Here is a 17795-nt window from a genome sequence, read left to right as displayed (position 1 = left end):
ACATTATTGGTTTTGTCCTGATTGTAACTTTCTCATGGCATACCGTGATAGGATAAAATCCAAATTCTTTTTTTTTAAAATATGTTTTTATTGATTTTCCAGAGAGAGAGGGGAAGAAACATCAATACAAGAGCGATACATTGATTGGCTGCCTCCTGCACGCCTCCTATTGGGGTGGAGCCTGCAACCCTGGCATGGGCCCTGACCAGGAATCAAACTGATACCTCTCAGTCCATGGGATGACGCTCAATCCACTAAGCCACACCAGCTGTGCTAAAACTCAAATTCTTACTGTGCCTTCAAGTATGTGAATCACTGGTTCATCTTCTTTTATTTATTTTTAAATCCTTACCTGAGAATATTTTTCCATTTATCTTCAGATAGACTGGGAGGGGGGAAGAGAGAGAGAGAGAGAGAGAGAGAGAGAGAGAGAGAGACAGAGACATTGACTGGCTGCCTCCTGCATGACCTGTGGACTCAACTGCAACTGAGGTACATGCCCTTGACTAGAATCGAACCCAAGACTCTAGTCCGTGGGCTGATGCTCTAACTGCTGAGCCAAACTGGCCAGGGTCTTTTTTTTTTTAATTAAATTTATTGGGGTGACAATGATTAATAAGATTATGCAGGTTTCAAGTGTACAATTCTATGAAAGTAATTTTTAATACACCCTTTGGTCGCTCCTACAGGTGTTTAGAAGACAGGAGCACTAGTTAGCCAGTTCAATAAGGAGCGAATTAATATTATGGGTATAAGTGCTGCCCAAGTAATCACAGAGCTTAAATAAACTCATACATTTTAGAGTTAATTTCTAATACCATAACTTTGCTGAAATGCCCTACCCTAAAGCACACGATACTGATGTGGGTAAGTGTACACAGAGATAATTTTCTTTCTTTGTTTTTTTAAATCCTCACCCGAGGATATTTTTCCATTAATTTTCAGACAGAGTGGGAAGGAGGGAGAAAGAGAAAGAGAAAGAGAAACATCGATGTGAGAGAGACACATCAGTTGGTTGTCTCCTGCACAATCTCAGCCAGGGCTGGGGATCGAACTGCAACTGAGGTATGTGCCCTTGAAGGAACTAGAACCAGCGACTCTGGTCTGAGGGCCCACACTCTAACTGCTGAGCCAAACTGGCCAGGGCCACAGAGATAATTTTCAATAGAACCTGTCCAAAAGCATTCCTTCTCAGCTGATGACCTTTATTCTTTCTTTCATTTATTCCTGTGCGCCTCCTGCCAGCCCCAGCCCCCTCCGCCCACCCCTCCAGCCTCTGCCCGACCTTTATTCTTTCAAATGCTGATGGACACATTCTGGTGACCAGGACACTACACTGGAGTCTAGAATTTAAGCTTACGTTGTGACCTGGCTAAACTGTTCACTGAAGCCCGTTGTATGAATATTACCAACCCCTCTGAGGGGTAAAAGAAGGTTTAACACTTTACATCTAAGGCTGTTTGTAAACATAACTTATCTTTTCATCCTTAACTTACATATTCATATCTAACAGAATAAAAACCAGTCATGCTTAGCTTAGTGGGTACATAGTGAAAATACAGTCAGTCCATAGCCTTTATCAAAAGCTCAGTGATCAGCCACAAACAAGGGTGGGGAGAGACTGAGACCAGTTACCAGAATAAACAAAGCTGGATTGTGCAGGACATGAACAGAAAGCTGGGAATCTGGCTTCAAAAGCCACACGTTATGGTTTCACAAGGTTTTGAAGTCAGACCCCAAGGCCAAATCAGTTAAAGATCTGATTTACGGAATCTTTTATGAAACATTTCCTTAATAAATCTGAGGAATTTTGTTCCTTAGAAACAGAACTTTTCTGACCCAAAATAATAGTGAAATGAGAGATCTATTGAGTACTCTAAATATGCCATGCAAACAGCTCCATCCCAATATTGGGACCACCCTCAGGGAAAGAAACTGCTACCAATATTTAGTTTTCTATTTGCAAACAATGTTTCTACTGGAATTTTTCCTATGTTAATAAAACTTAATGAACACTTAGTTGTATATACTTAAATGTTACACCAACTGTTAGAAACTTTTAGCTGCTCCTACAATCTTAAAAAGCAGACACTGACAAAAATAATAGGGCAAAAACAAAATTCACATTTCCCTTTTGCCTCACACATTGCCAAGCATCTTCCTACATACATATTTCCTATAAATATTCTTGTGCTCCTGTACAGTATAGGGATCTCACATCATCTGTATATTGTATTGTGTGTTCACCACCCCAGGTCAAGTTTCCTTCCATCACCATTTATCACCCTTTTACCCTTTTGTACCTCACCTTACCCCCTTCTCTGATAAATCCCTTCTCCTTTTCACCCACCACACTCCCCTCCCATCTGATTTCTTTTTTGGGGAACCCTCACCCAGGATATTTTTTCCACTGATCCTTAGAGAGGGAAAGGAGGGAGAAAAGGGGAGAGGGGGAGGGAGGGAGGGAGAGAGAGACAGACAGACACATCAATGTGAGAGACAAATTGATTGGTTGCCTCCCACATGTGGCCCTAGGGCTGGAGACTGAACCTGCAACCCAGGTTTGTGCCCCTGACTGGGAATCGAACCCACAACCCTTTTGTGTGAGGGCTAATGCTCTAATCACTGAGTCACACAGGCCAGGGCCCATATGATTTCTTTTTAATTCAGTTCCCACTAATACTAGTCATCTGTAGATGGAAATCTAGGAGAGATTAAAACCCAAGATATATTAAGGATGTATATTTAAACATAATTTACTAGTAGCTCACTAGAGAGACTAAGCAATAGGAAGGGTACGGATTAGAATTTAGTTATTTTTAAAAGCACCCAGAAGAACCAACCCATTCCTGTGATATGGAGATGAATAAAGCCAGCTTTCTATTTCTGATTTACCATCTAAACTTGGAAGTTTATGCCCGGCAGGTTTGGCTCAGTGGATTGAGCGTCAGGCCCGTGGACTGAGAGGTCCCAGTTCAATTCCTGGTCAGGGCACATGCTCAAGTTGCAGGCTCTGATCCTCAGTGGGGGCCTGCAAGAGGCAGCCGATCAAGGTTTCTCTAACATCAATGTTTCTATTTCTCTCTCACTTCCCTTCTCTCTAAAAAAATCAATAAAAACATATTTAAACTTGGAAATTTAAAGACAGAACATTTTCTGAACAATGCCAGAATAGCAGTGTGTCTATATCAGTACTAATCAGGAGACAGAACCAGATGGACTTTGCAGGGACAACTAGAGCACAATTACCTGTCTTTCTCCCTCCACCGGACCGTCTTTAAGGCCAAACCATAGCTGCTTGGATAGAACTGTGATGAAAACAAAGATTTGTGTTCCCTTAGTAACTAGGTAACATCTACCCGTGAGAACAGAAAACTGTTCCTCAGATATCCTCTGGGATTTCATCCCAAAAACCACTCAGGGTTGAGTTCTAAGAAAGCTGAAGATAGATGGATTACTATATTTACTACCCTAACCTTTCCTCTGTAATTCTTGTATGTACTATCTTCTTATATATAAAACTTTATATTCTGTTTTGCCCCTACTACCTGAACATTTTTTCATGTCATTAAGATTTGTACAAAAATCCCCACTCTTAGCAACTTAACTATTGTATGGGTATACCACAATATAGTCATTTTCCTAATGATGGACATTTAGACAGTTTCCAGGGTTTTTATCATTATAAATAATGATGTGATGTCCATCCTTTTTTTTTTTTTTTCTTTTATCCTCACCCGAGGACATTTTTCCTTTTTTTTTTTTGTTCAGGTAGAGTGGGAGGGAGAGAGAGTAACAGAGAGAGAGAGAAACATCGACATGAAAGGATCACATCGAGTGGCTGCTACCCGCACGACCGACCAGGGCCGGGGACAAACTGAAACCAAGGTACGTGCCCTTAGCGGAAACCGAACCCGGGTCTCTCTGGACCACAGGCTGATGCTCTAACCGCTGAGCCAAACCGGCCAGGGCATGATGTCCATCCTTATATATGCAAGTCCACATCTGATTATATCCTTGGAACAGACTCTTAAATAGAATGACTGCACATAAGAATTTCAAAGGTTCTGCTAAACTGTCTTTCAGAAAGTCCACCACCAGCTCACATCTCCCTTTCTTCCCCAAGCAATGTACAAAAGTACTGTACCCATAGCAATATTAAGCACACCTTTGAAATAAGCATAAACACCCTCAATAGAACACATAATCTTGAAAACTATTTTATAATACAATACAATCCCCGCCTTGCTTTCTCCCACCTCCAGTCTTCCTGACACTCCACTCCCTCCTTAATTTCAAATGTATAAAAGAAGCTGCACAACTTCTCTGGAGCATGTGAGCTCTTGCTTCTGGGCAACTGTTTGGCTCACATAAATTCTTTTTTTTTTTTTTTTTTTATCCTCACCTGAGGACATTTTTCTATTTTTTGTTCAGGTAGAGTGGGAGGGGGAGAGAGGAAGAGAGAGAGAAACATCGATGTGAAAGGGACACATCGAGTGGCTGCCACCCGCACGACCAACCGGGGCCGGGGACAAACTGCAACCGAGATACATGCCCTTAGCGGGAACCGAACCTGGTCTCTCGGGACCACAGGCTGACGCTCTAACCGCTGAGCCAAACCGGCCAGGGCTCACATAAATTCTTATAAAAATTCTCTACAGGTTCAAATGATTCTTACGTTGACATTTGCTGTCAAAATAAATACCCACCTAGGTATTATAACAACACATTTCATATGCTATGCCTAAGATTAAAAGTCTAATTTTTAATCAGTATTAAGGTATAATTTACATTAAAGAGCTAATTTTGAATCAAGTTAAAATTTTAGGAAGGACTCATTTGGGGGGAGAGGAGGTGGCACACTGATTACATTGAATCAATATTAAAAATAAGCCTGATTTATAATCCATATTTTAAAAACCTCTTAGTAGTCAATAAGTCATAACATATACATGTATTTGAAGGGGACTAAATTACAAGCAACAGATAAAATTATATTACTGTAATAAAAATACTATCTTTGTGATGTACTCAACAAAGCCAAAGCCAAAGCCCTGCCTACTTCCCTCTGCCCTTCCCATCCTTTTTTTTTTTAAATAAAGGAAGCATTCTTTCTGTTAGTGATAGGATCCTAGGCTAGGATATCCAACACTTGCTGGCTCTCCTTGACTGTTACATTCTAGCAGGTGGTTCCGCTGATAAACTGTTTAAAAGTTCAAGTGCTTCTGTTTATAATTATAAATACTCAGACAGCCTAGTCTCAATTCTCAGAAAGGTGCTAGAAAGATCTGCCAGCGAGACAGCACTTGTGTTAAGAGCAAACAGGAATCCCTCGCCAATTACCAGCCTAAAATCATGAGGCCTAAGCTACTAACAGAATTTTCTTTAAAAAAAAAAAAAAAAAAAATTTTTTTTCTTTATTGGTTTTAGAGAGGAAAGGAGAGGGAGAGAGATAGAAACATGGATGAGAGAGAACATCGACTGGCTGCCTCCTGCATGCTCCCTACTGGGGAGTGGACCCACAACCTGGGCATGTGCCCTGACCAGGAATCAAACTGGCAGCCACTTGCTGCATGGGTCCATGCTCAACCACGGAGCCACACCAGCCGGGCTTAATTCAATTTTCTTAGCTCAGGGAAGGACAGACCTCACAGCTGACACAGCCATTCAGTACTGAAAGTCCTGTGATTCTGGGTAACTTCCCTTTAGGTAAACCAGTTATGATTTTTTTCTCCTGTTGCTCAACTGCTCCTCGCTCCATATAGAACCCTTCCTTGCATTATGTTTAAGGGACCTCAAAATGGTAGTACTGTTAAAACTCAACTGCATATGTAGGTCAATTCTAAATTAAAAGCTAAGGTAACACTGCTTCTGGAAAATCAGAGTAGTCATTTTCTGATAGAAAATTAGTATAATTTAGTAAGGCAAAATGGAGCTATGAAATTGTGTGATCAGCCCAGCCAGTGTGGCTCAGTGGATTGAGCGCCACCCTATGGACTGAGAGGTCTCAATTCAATTTCTGGTCAGGGCATATGCCAGGGTTGCAGCCTTGATCCCCAGTAGGGGGCATGTAGGAAGCAGCTGATCAATGTTTCTCTTACAATCGATGTTTCTATTTCTTTCTCCCTTCCTCTCTCTAAAATATCAATAAAGCCCTGGCTGGTTTTGGTCAGTGGTTAGAGTGTCGGCCCGCAGACCAGAGAGACTCGGGTTCGGTTTCCGCTAAGGGCATGTATCTCGGGTGCAGTTTGTCCCCAGCTCTGGTTGGGGTCATGTGAGTGGCAAACAGTCTATGTGTCTCTCTCACATCGATATTTCTCTCTCTCTTCTGTCTTCTCTCCCTCCCGCTCTATCTGAAGATAAATGCAAAAATGTCCTCGGGTGAGGATAAAAATAAAAAATATCAATAAAAACATATATAAAAAAAAAGAAGTTGTATGATCATACTAATGTAACAAGGCAAGGACAATTAGGAATAAGTCACCCCTAGAAACTATACCCAGACGATAACAGGGCAGTCAGGAAGTCTTCAAATAATTACCCTGGAAAACTTTGGCATTAAATACTGCTCCTTTTGCCATCTTTACTTCTTAGGGAAAATTAAGCAAAGTAGGAGAGTGTATTAGATTTCTATTGTGGCTGCCACAAATTATCAAATTTAACATCTTAAAAATTGCAAATTTATTTCTTACAGTTCTGTGGAAGTCAATATAGGTCTCACTGGGCTAAAATCAAGGTGTCATCAAGACTGTATTTCTGCCGGGCCAGTGTGGCTTACTGGTTGAGCACTGACCCATGCACCAAGAGGTCACCAGTTCAATTCCCAGTCAGGGCACATGCCCAGGTTGTGGGCCAAATCCCCAGTAGGGGCCATGTAGGAGGCAGCCAATCAATGTTCTCTCTCACTGATGTTTCTCTCTCTCTCCCTCTCCCTTCCTCTCTCTTTAAAATCAATAAATAAGAAAAATAAAAGGCGGTGTTCCTTTCTGGATGTTCTACAGGAGAATCCATTTCCTTGTTGGTTCTAGCTTCTAGAAGCTGCTCACGTTCCTTGGTTCATGTCTCACCTCCTCTACCTTCAAAGCCAACAATGTTGCATCTCTCTGTGCCTTCGCTCCCCCAGCAAACATAGGGAGCCACCCTCTGACTCTCCCATTTTTTTTCCTTTCTATCTTTATTTTTATCCTCACCCGAGGATATTTTTGCATTTATCTTTAGATAGAATGGGAGGGAGAGAATAAGGGACAGAGAGAGAAACATCGATGTGAGAGACACATTGAGTGGTTGGTTGCCACCCACATGACCCCAACCGGGGCCTGGGACAAACTGCAACTGAGGCACGTGCCCCTAGCGGGACCCAAATCCAGGACTCTCTGGTCTGTAGGCCAACGCTTTAACCTCTGAGCCAAACCGGTCAGGGCAACTCTTCCATTTTTAAAGGACACTTGTGATTACACTGGGTCTAGACAATCCAAGATAATTTCCCTACATCAGAGGCAGCTCATTAGCAACCTTAATCTGTCTTCAACCTTAATCCCCACTTGCATTGTAAACTAACACATTCACAGGTTCTGGGATTAGGACATGGATATCTTGGGGAAGGGGCAATTATTTTGTCTATTATAGGCAGCAACTCCTCTCCCACACCATGTTTCAAAATGGTATACATGCACTGCACTAAAAGCTTCTGTGCTTGTCACACTGAATAGCCATAGGATTTAAAATTTTTATTGATTGATTTTAGAGAGAGAGGAAGGGAGGGAGAAGGGAGAAGAGGGGCAGAGGAAGAGAAAGAGAAGAAGGGTCGGGGAGGAGGAGGGAAAAAGAGAGAGAGAAAGAGAGAGAGAGAAAAACATCATATTGTTGTTCCACTTATCTATGAATTCACTGATTGATTTTTGTATGTGCCCTGACCTGGGAACCTGCAACCCTGGCATATCGGGATGACACTAACCAATTGAGTAACCCGGCCAGGGTAGACTTGGGCATAGGTGCATCTTACTCTACAAACTGGGTAAATAAATGATTAACCCAAATGACTTCACAGTATTACCCCTCTTGTACCTTAAGGAGTTAAAGTAGGGGTTCGTATCCTAGGGTCCGTGAGTCACAGAATTCAGAAGAGGTCTATAAATTTAGAAGGGAATAAAACTACAATTCCACTTTCTTTTCTTTTTAAACTTTTTTTTTCTTTATTGATTTTGAAGAGAGAGGAAGGGAGGAGAGAGAGAACATCCACTGGCCACTTCCTGCATACGCCCCACTGGGGACTGGGCCCGCAACCTGGGCATGTGCCCTGATGGGGAACTGAACTGGTGACCTCTTGGTGCATAGGTCGATGCTCAACCACTGAGGCACACCAGCTGGGCCAACTTCATTTTCACTAACCACTAACTGAAATTCAGTATTTCTTCAATTTTAAAAATAGGCAATAAACCATAATAGTAATAGCAGTACCTGAGACTTTAATTGAAACTAGGTATTTTATATGATATTATAGTTGTTATAAACCTCAGAATATCATTTATGCGCATTTCTTCTTAAAAAGTATGGTAGTCATTAGACCTATACTTAGATTTTATTATTTAAAGCATTAAAAAGCACATGTTGCCCTGGCTGGTTTGGCTCAGCAGTTAGAGCATCGGCCTTCACACCAAAGGGTCTTGGGTTCGATCCTGGTCAAGAGCACGTACCTGGGTTACAGGTTCGATCCCCAGCCCCAGTTGGGGTCATGCGGGAGTTAATCAATCGACATCTAGACTTCTCTCACGTTGATGTTTCTCTTTTCCTCCCTTTCTCTCCTACCTTCCCTCCCTCCCACTCTATCTAAAAAATCAATGGAAAAATATCCTTGGGTGAGGATACACACACACACACACACACACACACACACACACACAGAGAGCACATGTTACTAATATAAAATTGTTTTAATATTTTGATAACTGCAGTTTAGTGTAATTGGTTTCCTTTGTAATTGTATGTATTTTATACACTTAAAGACATTATTCTGAGAATAGGTCCACAGGCTTTGCCTGATTGCTAATGGGTCTGTGACATAAAAATGATAAAGAATTTCTGACGTAGAGGAACTAATGAAACTAGTAAAGGGGGAGCTGGGTGAGGAAAATGATCCTGAAGCTGATCGCTGAGCTAGGCAAGGAAAACCATGAGCAAGTCCATTAGAGATCTCAAAGTGAAAGGGCATACACACCATAATCTACCAAAATTTAGCTACTGACATTCTACTGAGTTCTCTGGTGTAGTTTTCTTACTGAACTTTTGGGGTCTCAAACTACTATAACTTAGAAGGGCTCAGAAAACTGAAGGATTAGAGCACCAATAGGTACATTAACTTCTAAAATGAAAAGGCAAACCCTGTTCAAATCTGCTCTGAAAGCAAAATGAAGCCTCAGCTGTCCATTTGACTAAGCAAAATAAGACAAAAAGTTGAGTAACAGGCTTTTCCTGGAGATGAGATCCTTTATAGCTACTTACTCTATTAACTATTCACCACTCCTGATTTATTTATACCAACAGTTACTCAAAGAGTACTGAGAACTTTTGAGAACCAAAGGAGAGAAATTAGTGTTCTTTTTCCTTTCTCCTTTCCCAACCAAAGAAATTACAAATGACCAAGTCATCAGAGATACCTTAACATCTAAGTAAGCAAAGGGTCAACAACTCCCTACAAAAACCAGAAGTGCAACTCTCTCTCATAAGCTCCAAACTTGAATTTTAAATCATTTTTAAATTGGGTTCTTATTAATCATTGTTAAAAGTCTTCTCACAGCCCGCTTCCTCCAAAAGGGTTTTGTAACTACGTTTGTTAGCCTTTCCTCCATTATCTTGAAAACTAGGTTTACTGCTAGTACAATTCTATGATCAAGAAATCGATGAATCTATGTCTATGTACTTCAGGAACACCTAAACTTCTTGGAAGTAAAACTTGTCTACAATTTGAGCTGAGCATTAAAATGAATCTTTGGATAAACACCAGCTGCTGACTTTTTCAAGAATATTTTTATCAGATTTGTGCAAAAAATGTGGAATTTTAACTTATGATCTTTTGACCAGACCTGACCACCTGTGATGTTAGCTCTAAAAACAAGAAGTGTTTGAGTCAATATGCCTACACAGAAAATACTACACACAGAAAGAAAAGGGAGAAAAAAAGACGAGAACGAGAGAAGAAAAAGAGGAAAACAAAACTACTACACACTAGAGGTGCACTTACCCATGACTATTTACTAATGTAAGTTGTAAATGACTATACCATTAACTAAAGAACTTAAGCAATAAACCTTTGTTTAAAATTACCACTATAGCCCAGCTGGTGTGGCTCAGTGGTTGAGCATTGACACACACACCCAAGAGGTCGCCAGTTCAATTCCCAGCCAGGGCACATGCACAGGCAGTGGGCCCAAACCCCAGTGGGGGGCATGCAGGAGGCGGCCAATCAATGTTTCTATCTCTCTCTGCTCCCTTCCTCTCTCTCTAAAATCAATAAAGAAGAAAAAAGTTTAAAAATAAATTAAATTAAATTACTACTATGTAGCCCTGGCCGGGTAGCTCAGTTTGTTACAGCATCGTACTGATACGGGTTTGATCCCCAGTAAAGGCACATGGAAGAATCAACCAATGAACACATAAATAAGTGGAACAACAGATCAATGTCTCTGACTCTCTGTGTCACTCTAAAATCAATTTAAAAAAATTACTGTTATGTAGATTACCTTTCAGCTGATTAGGAACAGAGAAGGGATAGTATAGAGAAACTTACTGAGTATGTAGTACACCTTTGGGAACCGTCATCATATATTTCATAGAACAGAAAATTAAGATATTAACCAGCTAAACTATCAATCACCTTAGGGTTTTTAATAAAGTTACCAAATTCTGTCCAGATATAAATTAGTTATCCTATAAGCACTCAAATGGAAAATAAACTGGTCTTAAAAAAAAGAGCTGAGATAGGAATGCAAAATGGTACAACTGCTATAGAAAACAGCATGGAGTTTCCTCAAAAAATTAAAAATAGAACTATCATATGATCCCGTAATCCCACTTCTCAGTATATATATCCAAAAGAATTGGAAAGCAGGATCTTGAGGAGATATTTGCACATTCATTTTCATAGCAGCATTATTCACAAGAGCCAAGAGGTAGAAGCAACCCAAATGTCCATTAAAGATGAATGGATAGCCCTGGCCGGTTTGGATCAGCAGTTAGAGCGTCGGCCTGCGGTCCGGAGAGACCCGGGTTCGGTTCCCACTAAGGGCACGTACCTCGGTTGCAGTTTGTCCCCAGCCCTGGTTGGGTCGTGTGGGTGGCAACCACTCGATGTGCCGCTTTTGCGTCGATGTTTCTCTCTCTCCCTCCCTCCCACTCTATCTGAACAAAATATCGAGAAATGTTCTCGGGTGAGGATTAAAAAAAAATGAATGGATAAACAAATGTGGTATATATACATATATGATGGAATACTATTCAGCCTTAAAAGGAAATTCTGATGCATGCTACAACATGAATGAACTTTGAGGACATTATGCTAAGTGAAATAAATCAGTCACAAAAAGACAAATACTGCATGATTCCACTTATATAAGGTTATCTAAAGTAGTCAAATTTATAGAAACAGAAGGCAAAATGAGAGCTACTAGAGGTTAAAGGAAGAGGGGAAAGGGGAAGTTGTTTAATGAGTATAGTTTCAGAAATGCAAGATGAAAACGTTTTGGAGGTATGTTTCAGAAAAATGTGAATATACTTAACACTACTGAAATATACAATTAAAAATGACTGTGGCCCAGACAGTGTGGCTCAGTGGTTGAATGTCAACCCATGCACCAAGAGGTCGCCGGTTTGATTTCCAGTCAGGGCATGTGCCCAGGTTGGGGGCCAAATCCCCAGTGGGGGGGCCTACAGGAGGTGGCCAATCGATGTTCTCTCTCATCAATGTTTCTATCTCTCTCTCCCTTCCTTTCTCTCAATCAATAAATCAATCAATAAAAAAATTAAAAAAGAAATATTCAAATAAGACCAATGATGTCAAATAAAGTGTACAAGTACATATGTCATTTTATAGTTTTTAACATAATAACTTTAAGAATGAGGAGAGCCAAAGAATGGCTCCAGTTTAGTCTCCAGTTTTGTTAAGAAAAAAATTAATCCTATCCCAGAACTAAGAAAGTTTTAACTAAAAAGATACATATCTGGGTTCAAGTCCACATCAAAAATTCAGATAATATACTTTGGATTTTAGACCTTTTTATTTATAGGCCCGTAAGGAAAGAGGCAGAAAGAAGATAATGTCTTAAGTGTTCTTAAGAATCAGGCCTTCCAGAAGCTGGTTTTCAGTTTTAAAGCAATGACTTTATATTTATTTTAATAATTCTTTTAACTCCAGTCTCTCCTTGTAGATTCTGAGATTCATTATTATCATGGGCTGTCCTTTCAATTATAAATCAAATTACACTTTTATTACTGTATTAACCTGTTAACTAGGGAATTCCCTTTTCACTGTATGCAAGTTTGACGTATTTATACGTCCCGCTCGGTTAACAGGTTAACAAAGCCCCTTGGGCTGTAAAAGAGAGCAGATGGGATGATTAACAGCAGCAGCTGTTACATCAATGTTCAGAAAATTACACATACCATAAATGAGATTTAAATTTTATGTCCCAGCTTTCCAGTTATTTAATGTTCCTCTCTTTGCCTCCAACATGCAACAAAACACAATATAAAGATAAACTTAAATCAGTAAGATGCCTACTTTGATGACTTCTAGCTAATCAAATCAATTTTACTAGTTTGATTTTGACAAAATATATTAACCATTTTGGAGTTAATTAACTTTGTAATCCATTATTAGATTTTTATGGGTTTTTTTAATTCTTTAAGTAATTTCAGTTTACAAAATGCTCAATTGTTTTAAGTGTTTTACAGGTACATATTCTAATTCAGTCCTCACCAAAATAGGTGGAGGTAAATACTATTATTATTCACATGTTATAGGTGAGGAAACTGTACAGGGTAATTAAATAATTAAGTATCTTGCTCAAGATTAAGCTAGCAAATAACCAAGCCTGGCTTTAAGTCAGATTTCAAAGCCTGGGCTCCTAATTACTTTCTTCTTCTTCTTTTTTTTTTTTAACTTTTTTTTCTTCATTGATTTTGGAGAGAAAGAGGAAGGGACAGGGAGAGAGAGACAGAAACATTGATGAGAGAGAACATCGATTGGGTGGGGACTGGGCCCACAACCTGGGCATGTGCCCTGACTGGGAATCGAACCAGCGACCTCTTGGTGCATGGGTTGACAAAACCACTGAACCACACCAGCTGGGCTAATCACTTTATTTTTCATTGTTGTTCCTTAAGATACAGAAGCAATGCAATCCCCTATCTTTTCACATTGACTCACAACTAAAGCATGTATTGAAATATGAATTGTATTCAATGGCTATTTAACTAGAAATTCACAGATAGGGGTCTTGGTTTCCGGAAGATTAACAGCAGAACAGGCAGCTCAAAAAAATGGCTCACCAGTGGCATTTTGGTTTCCTCAGCAACTCTTTTTTCCTGAATCAAAACCTTAATAATAATTATTCTTTATAATTACAAGGTCATTCTAACCTCCTTTTTCTGCCCTTGGTTGGAAATTAGGCAAAGTATTTTCATGGTCCTACAAGAGAGAAATACTGTATTGATGCACCTGTAAAATAATCTGGTTAGATCAATCAAATCATAGCCTCTTGGAACTTTTTAAGGTAACTCTAGAAAATAACTCCTCACCCTCCCAGGGTCCTTTTCTTAAAAATAAGTCATCATTTGTCTGTGTGACCGATCACTTTCAGTGCCAGAGTTTCTATTTTGGATATTCAGTTTGAATATCTATAATCCCAGCAGTTATCAAAAGGAGCTTCTCCATGACATATGGAAGAATTATTAAAGGAATAAAGATTTGTTTTAAATGGGATACAGAAAGATTCAATTAGCAGCAAGAGTTCTTTCTCAAATAAGGGACTTCACTAAACAGTTTGAGCTGTAATATTAGCATCAGCAAATGCCTTTTTTTTCTTTTTAAATCCCCACCTGATGATATGTTTTTCATTGCTTCTAGAGACAGAGGAAGGTAGAGGGAGAGAGAACATGCATGTGAGAGAGATACATCAATGGGTTGCCTTCCTTACAAGTGAACCCAAAACCTGGGTACGTGCCCTGACTGGGAACCGAACCAGCAACCTTTCACTGTAGGGGAAGATGCTCTAATCAACTGAGTCACACAGGCCAGGGCAGCATATGCTTTTTGAGCTGGATTATGGACTCAATTCCTAAATACAGTACAGGGAAAATTCTAATGATTGTCATAGAAGATATTTCCAAGAAACTTAACCTTTTTCTGATGTGGGGGAGGAACAAACTTTACTCTACCCTCAAGGTTCTTTTGGCTGGTCAAATATACACCAGACATATTAGCAACAGAAAATAACCAAATTTAATATGTATGGGAACCTCGCATACATAAGAGAGTCAGAGACCCCCACATGCAGGTAAGGTTCAGAGATAGAAAAGGAACATGGGGTCCAGCTGGTATGGCTCAGTGGTTGAGTGTTGACCCATGTACCAAGAGGTCACAGGTTCGAATCCCAGTCAGGGCACATGCCCAAGTTGTGGGCCAAATCCCCAGTGGGGGGCGTGCAGGAGGTGGTCAATCGATGTTCTCTCTCATCAATGTTTCTATCTCTCTCTCTCAAATCAATAAAGGAAAAAAAAAAAAAAAGGAACATGGGTATATAGGACATCCTGAGCTAGGAATGAGGTAAAGTGCCTTGTGGGCTTCAAAGGGTTATTGCAGGATGATAAGAACAGAAGCTTAGTAAATAGAATTTTGTCCTGCCCTACAGATCTGTTATTCAGGGGAAGGCCCCTAATTCAAGTTCTTACCCGTAGGGGCAGAAGTTTCTCTTGAGCCAGAAGCTAAAGTTGCCTTTAGCTTAAAACAATCTGCATACCACAGAGGCACATCTTGGGGTGACTCATTCAGAACCTCCATACTGAAAAATGAGACAAGCCTCCAACTGTTTCAGACACATACTGCATAAAGAATTTAAAGCTGTTTTATTAATCACTGATATACAGAGTACCTACTACAAAGAGAAGCATTATCCAAAACAGAAAGACACATAAATTCACAGACCTAATACTGAAAACATTTTCAACCTGGAAAAAACTATAGCAAGTGGTATGAACCAGTATTCTTACAAAAGAGTTCAAAACATCTCCACTGGTTCTAGAACTTATTTCCACGTTCCACATACAAAGATTAGTTTTTCCCAATACAGAACTCTTTTTTTAAAAAATGTTTTTATTGATTTTTTTTAAAGAGAGGAAGTTAGAGGGAGAGAGAGAAAAATCCATGAGAGACGCATCAACATGGATTGACTGCCTCCTGCACGCTCCCTACTGAGGGTCAAGCCAGCAACCCAAGCCAAGTGCCCTGACCGGGAATCAAACCAGTGTGAACTCTTGGTGTGTAGGTCCACGCACAACCATTGAGCCACACCAGCCAGGCCCAATACCGAACTCTTACTAGAAACCTAGGTATTACTATGGGAAACACAGTTTCCGTCTCACATTTACAGATTTCTCACTAAGATACTTAGGCACTTGAACACATCCCTTTAAAAAAGGGACAAAGCTTGTGGTAATATGTAGTGATTTATGTGGCAGGGCCTTTTTTTTTTTCCAAGCGACCTCTGGCAGGATTTTCCTAGAGATCAGAGGAGTCACCCTAACTCTTAAAAAATAATCCAAGATCCAGAAAGGTCCTTTGGTAATTACCGGTAAGTGTTGGGCTAATGAAATGATTTGTGGGCGGGTCACTATCCTGGGCCACTCCAGATAACATTATTCATCCTCGGAGCAGTAGGCGAGAAAAAGTCTGCACCCCATGCGCTTATCTTGACTTATTAAATCAGCCCTGCAGGAAACGATCTGCAAAACAGCTCCGTGAGACCGGAGAGGTCACTACAAGGCAGGGCCAAATGTGGGCCTCGGCCGCTCTTCGCAGTCATGGACCTAGGCAGAGAAGCCACCACACCCCTCACTCCTCACCGGCCGCCCTGGGGCCGGAAAGCCAGGCCCTGGGTTTCGGCGTTCATCTAGCGCCCCCAAGCCACGACAACTGTCACCATCGCAAGGTCTCGCCGGGTCCACGCTGTACAGCCTCCCTGACCCTCACTTAGCCTCTTGTCCCTTTTGGGGAGCCCGCCCACCCCCTGGCCGCCCCAAAGGGTGTGAACTCACGGCCGCCGCGGCGCCGGTGAAAATATCCTCCCCTTCTGTGTCGCTGTCCCCAGCCTCGGGTTCTGAACCCCCGACTGCCCCCTCGGACTCCGGCTCCAAGCCGGGGAAAGGCGGAGGGAGTCTCTCCGAAGCGCTACAGCCACCACCACCCGACGCCATCTTCCTCCACCAGCGGCGGAAGCCGCAACAACAACTTTATAGAGAGAAAGCGCCGTGAGCAAATCGCTCCAGCGGAGCAAGGAGTGGGTGGCCGCGACCAACCAAGCTGAACGCGCCGCGGGAGCCTTGGTGCTGGGGGCGGGACTTAGGCGTTGGGGGCGGGCGCCAGGCTGGCTCGCAGCTCCTGCCTCTGATTCCTGGATCCCGAAGCTGAGATCTTAACCACGAGGGCAAAGGGCAGAAAAGGAGACAGGAACTGCTCAGGCAGCCAGGGCTGCTATGCTTTGCATAGCTTTAACAAGCTTCTTAAGGAGATGTGGTCTGAGTAAAGGCATGCCAGCTACCCATGCCAAGCATAATGCCCTCATAGAGCTTCAATAAGTATTTTTGATTGAGGTCTTTGAACAGATTGCAGTAAAGTCTCGGCATTTATTCTTTAGACAACATTTAGTTAATTCATTCAAGAACTATATATTGCCCTGGCCGGTTTGGCTCAGCGTTGGAGCGTCGGCGTGCGGTCCAGAGAGACTGGGGGTTCAGTTCCTGCTAAGGGCACATACCTTGGTGGCAGTTTGTTCCCGCCCCGGTTGGGTCGTGAGGGAGGCAGCCACTTGATGTGTTTCTTTCACGTCCATGTTTCTCTCTCTCTTCCTCCCACTCTATCTGAACAAAAAATGGAAAAATGTCCTCGAGTGAGGATTAAAAAAGAAATATATATTGAGCATCTACGGTGTGCCTGGCACCCTGCTGTGCATCTGAGCCATCGAAATAAAGAAGCTCCTGGCCCACTAGGCGCTTGAAGGAGACAGGCATGTAAATTAACAACTCAATACGTTGAGTGCTGTAATTTGCTGTGCCAGCACAGTAAGAGAGATCATGGATTCTATTTGTTGATGTCGAGAGAGGCCTCACAGAGGAAATGAAACCTGTGTCCTAAATTTGGTTGCAAGGAAGTTAGGATTATTCTCTCAATTGGTGTGGAGTAAATGAAGTAGAGCAGATGGCAGGGAAGTTATTAAACTCTGAACAAAATCTTCCTGGGACCTACACTATTCACTGGTTGTCTGGTGAGTCTAAAATCTAAATCAGCTAGAAAACATAAATGGGATAGTTTATCATGGAATAATTCTGCAAGATAATCCTGACTTTTTCCTCAAAATAGACGAGAAAAAACTTGGCATCACCTTTGACAAAAGGCTTAGTTTGTTTTTAACTGCAGAAACCTCAACATCAAGGGTTGGCTCCTCCACAGATCTGTTAGCTACTGGAAGGCTGGGGCCCTGTCCTATCCTTGGCGCCTATAGACCAAACCCGGCAAATTAAATACCCGA

At 41.4% G+C, this 17795-nt stretch overlaps 1 protein-coding gene across 3 annotated transcripts in view; it reads right to left on the bottom strand.

Annotated features, from left to right (window-relative positions):
* The window catches only part of SNX1 (sorting nexin 1), a 39824-nt gene extending 23345 nt beyond the window's left edge, over positions 1 to 16479 (bottom strand). For 2 of the 3 annotated variants that reach the window (XM_036265352.1, XM_036265367.1), the window contains exons 1-2: positions 14944 to 15078; positions 3250 to 3308 (exon numbers count right to left, since the gene is read on the bottom strand). In XM_036265352.1, the coding sequence (XP_036121245.1) occupies positions 3250 to 3308; positions 14944 to 15052 (168 nt within the window). In that variant the 5' untranslated portion in view covers positions 15053 to 15078. Of the gene's footprint in view, positions 1 to 3249; positions 3309 to 14943; positions 15079 to 16305 lie in introns of those variants that run through there. The other variant, XM_036265360.1, reaches the window with a different exon arrangement.
* Positions 16480 to 17795: the final 1316 nt, after the last annotated feature.

The sequence above is a fragment of the Molossus molossus genome, unplaced genomic scaffold, assembly GCF_014108415.1.
Source record: "Molossus molossus isolate mMolMol1 unplaced genomic scaffold, mMolMol1.p scaffold_m16_p_1, whole genome shotgun sequence".
NCBI classification, from domain to species: domain Eukaryota; kingdom Metazoa; phylum Chordata; class Mammalia; order Chiroptera; family Molossidae; genus Molossus; species Molossus molossus.
This window is presented reverse-complemented; position numbering and strand designations above follow the sequence as displayed.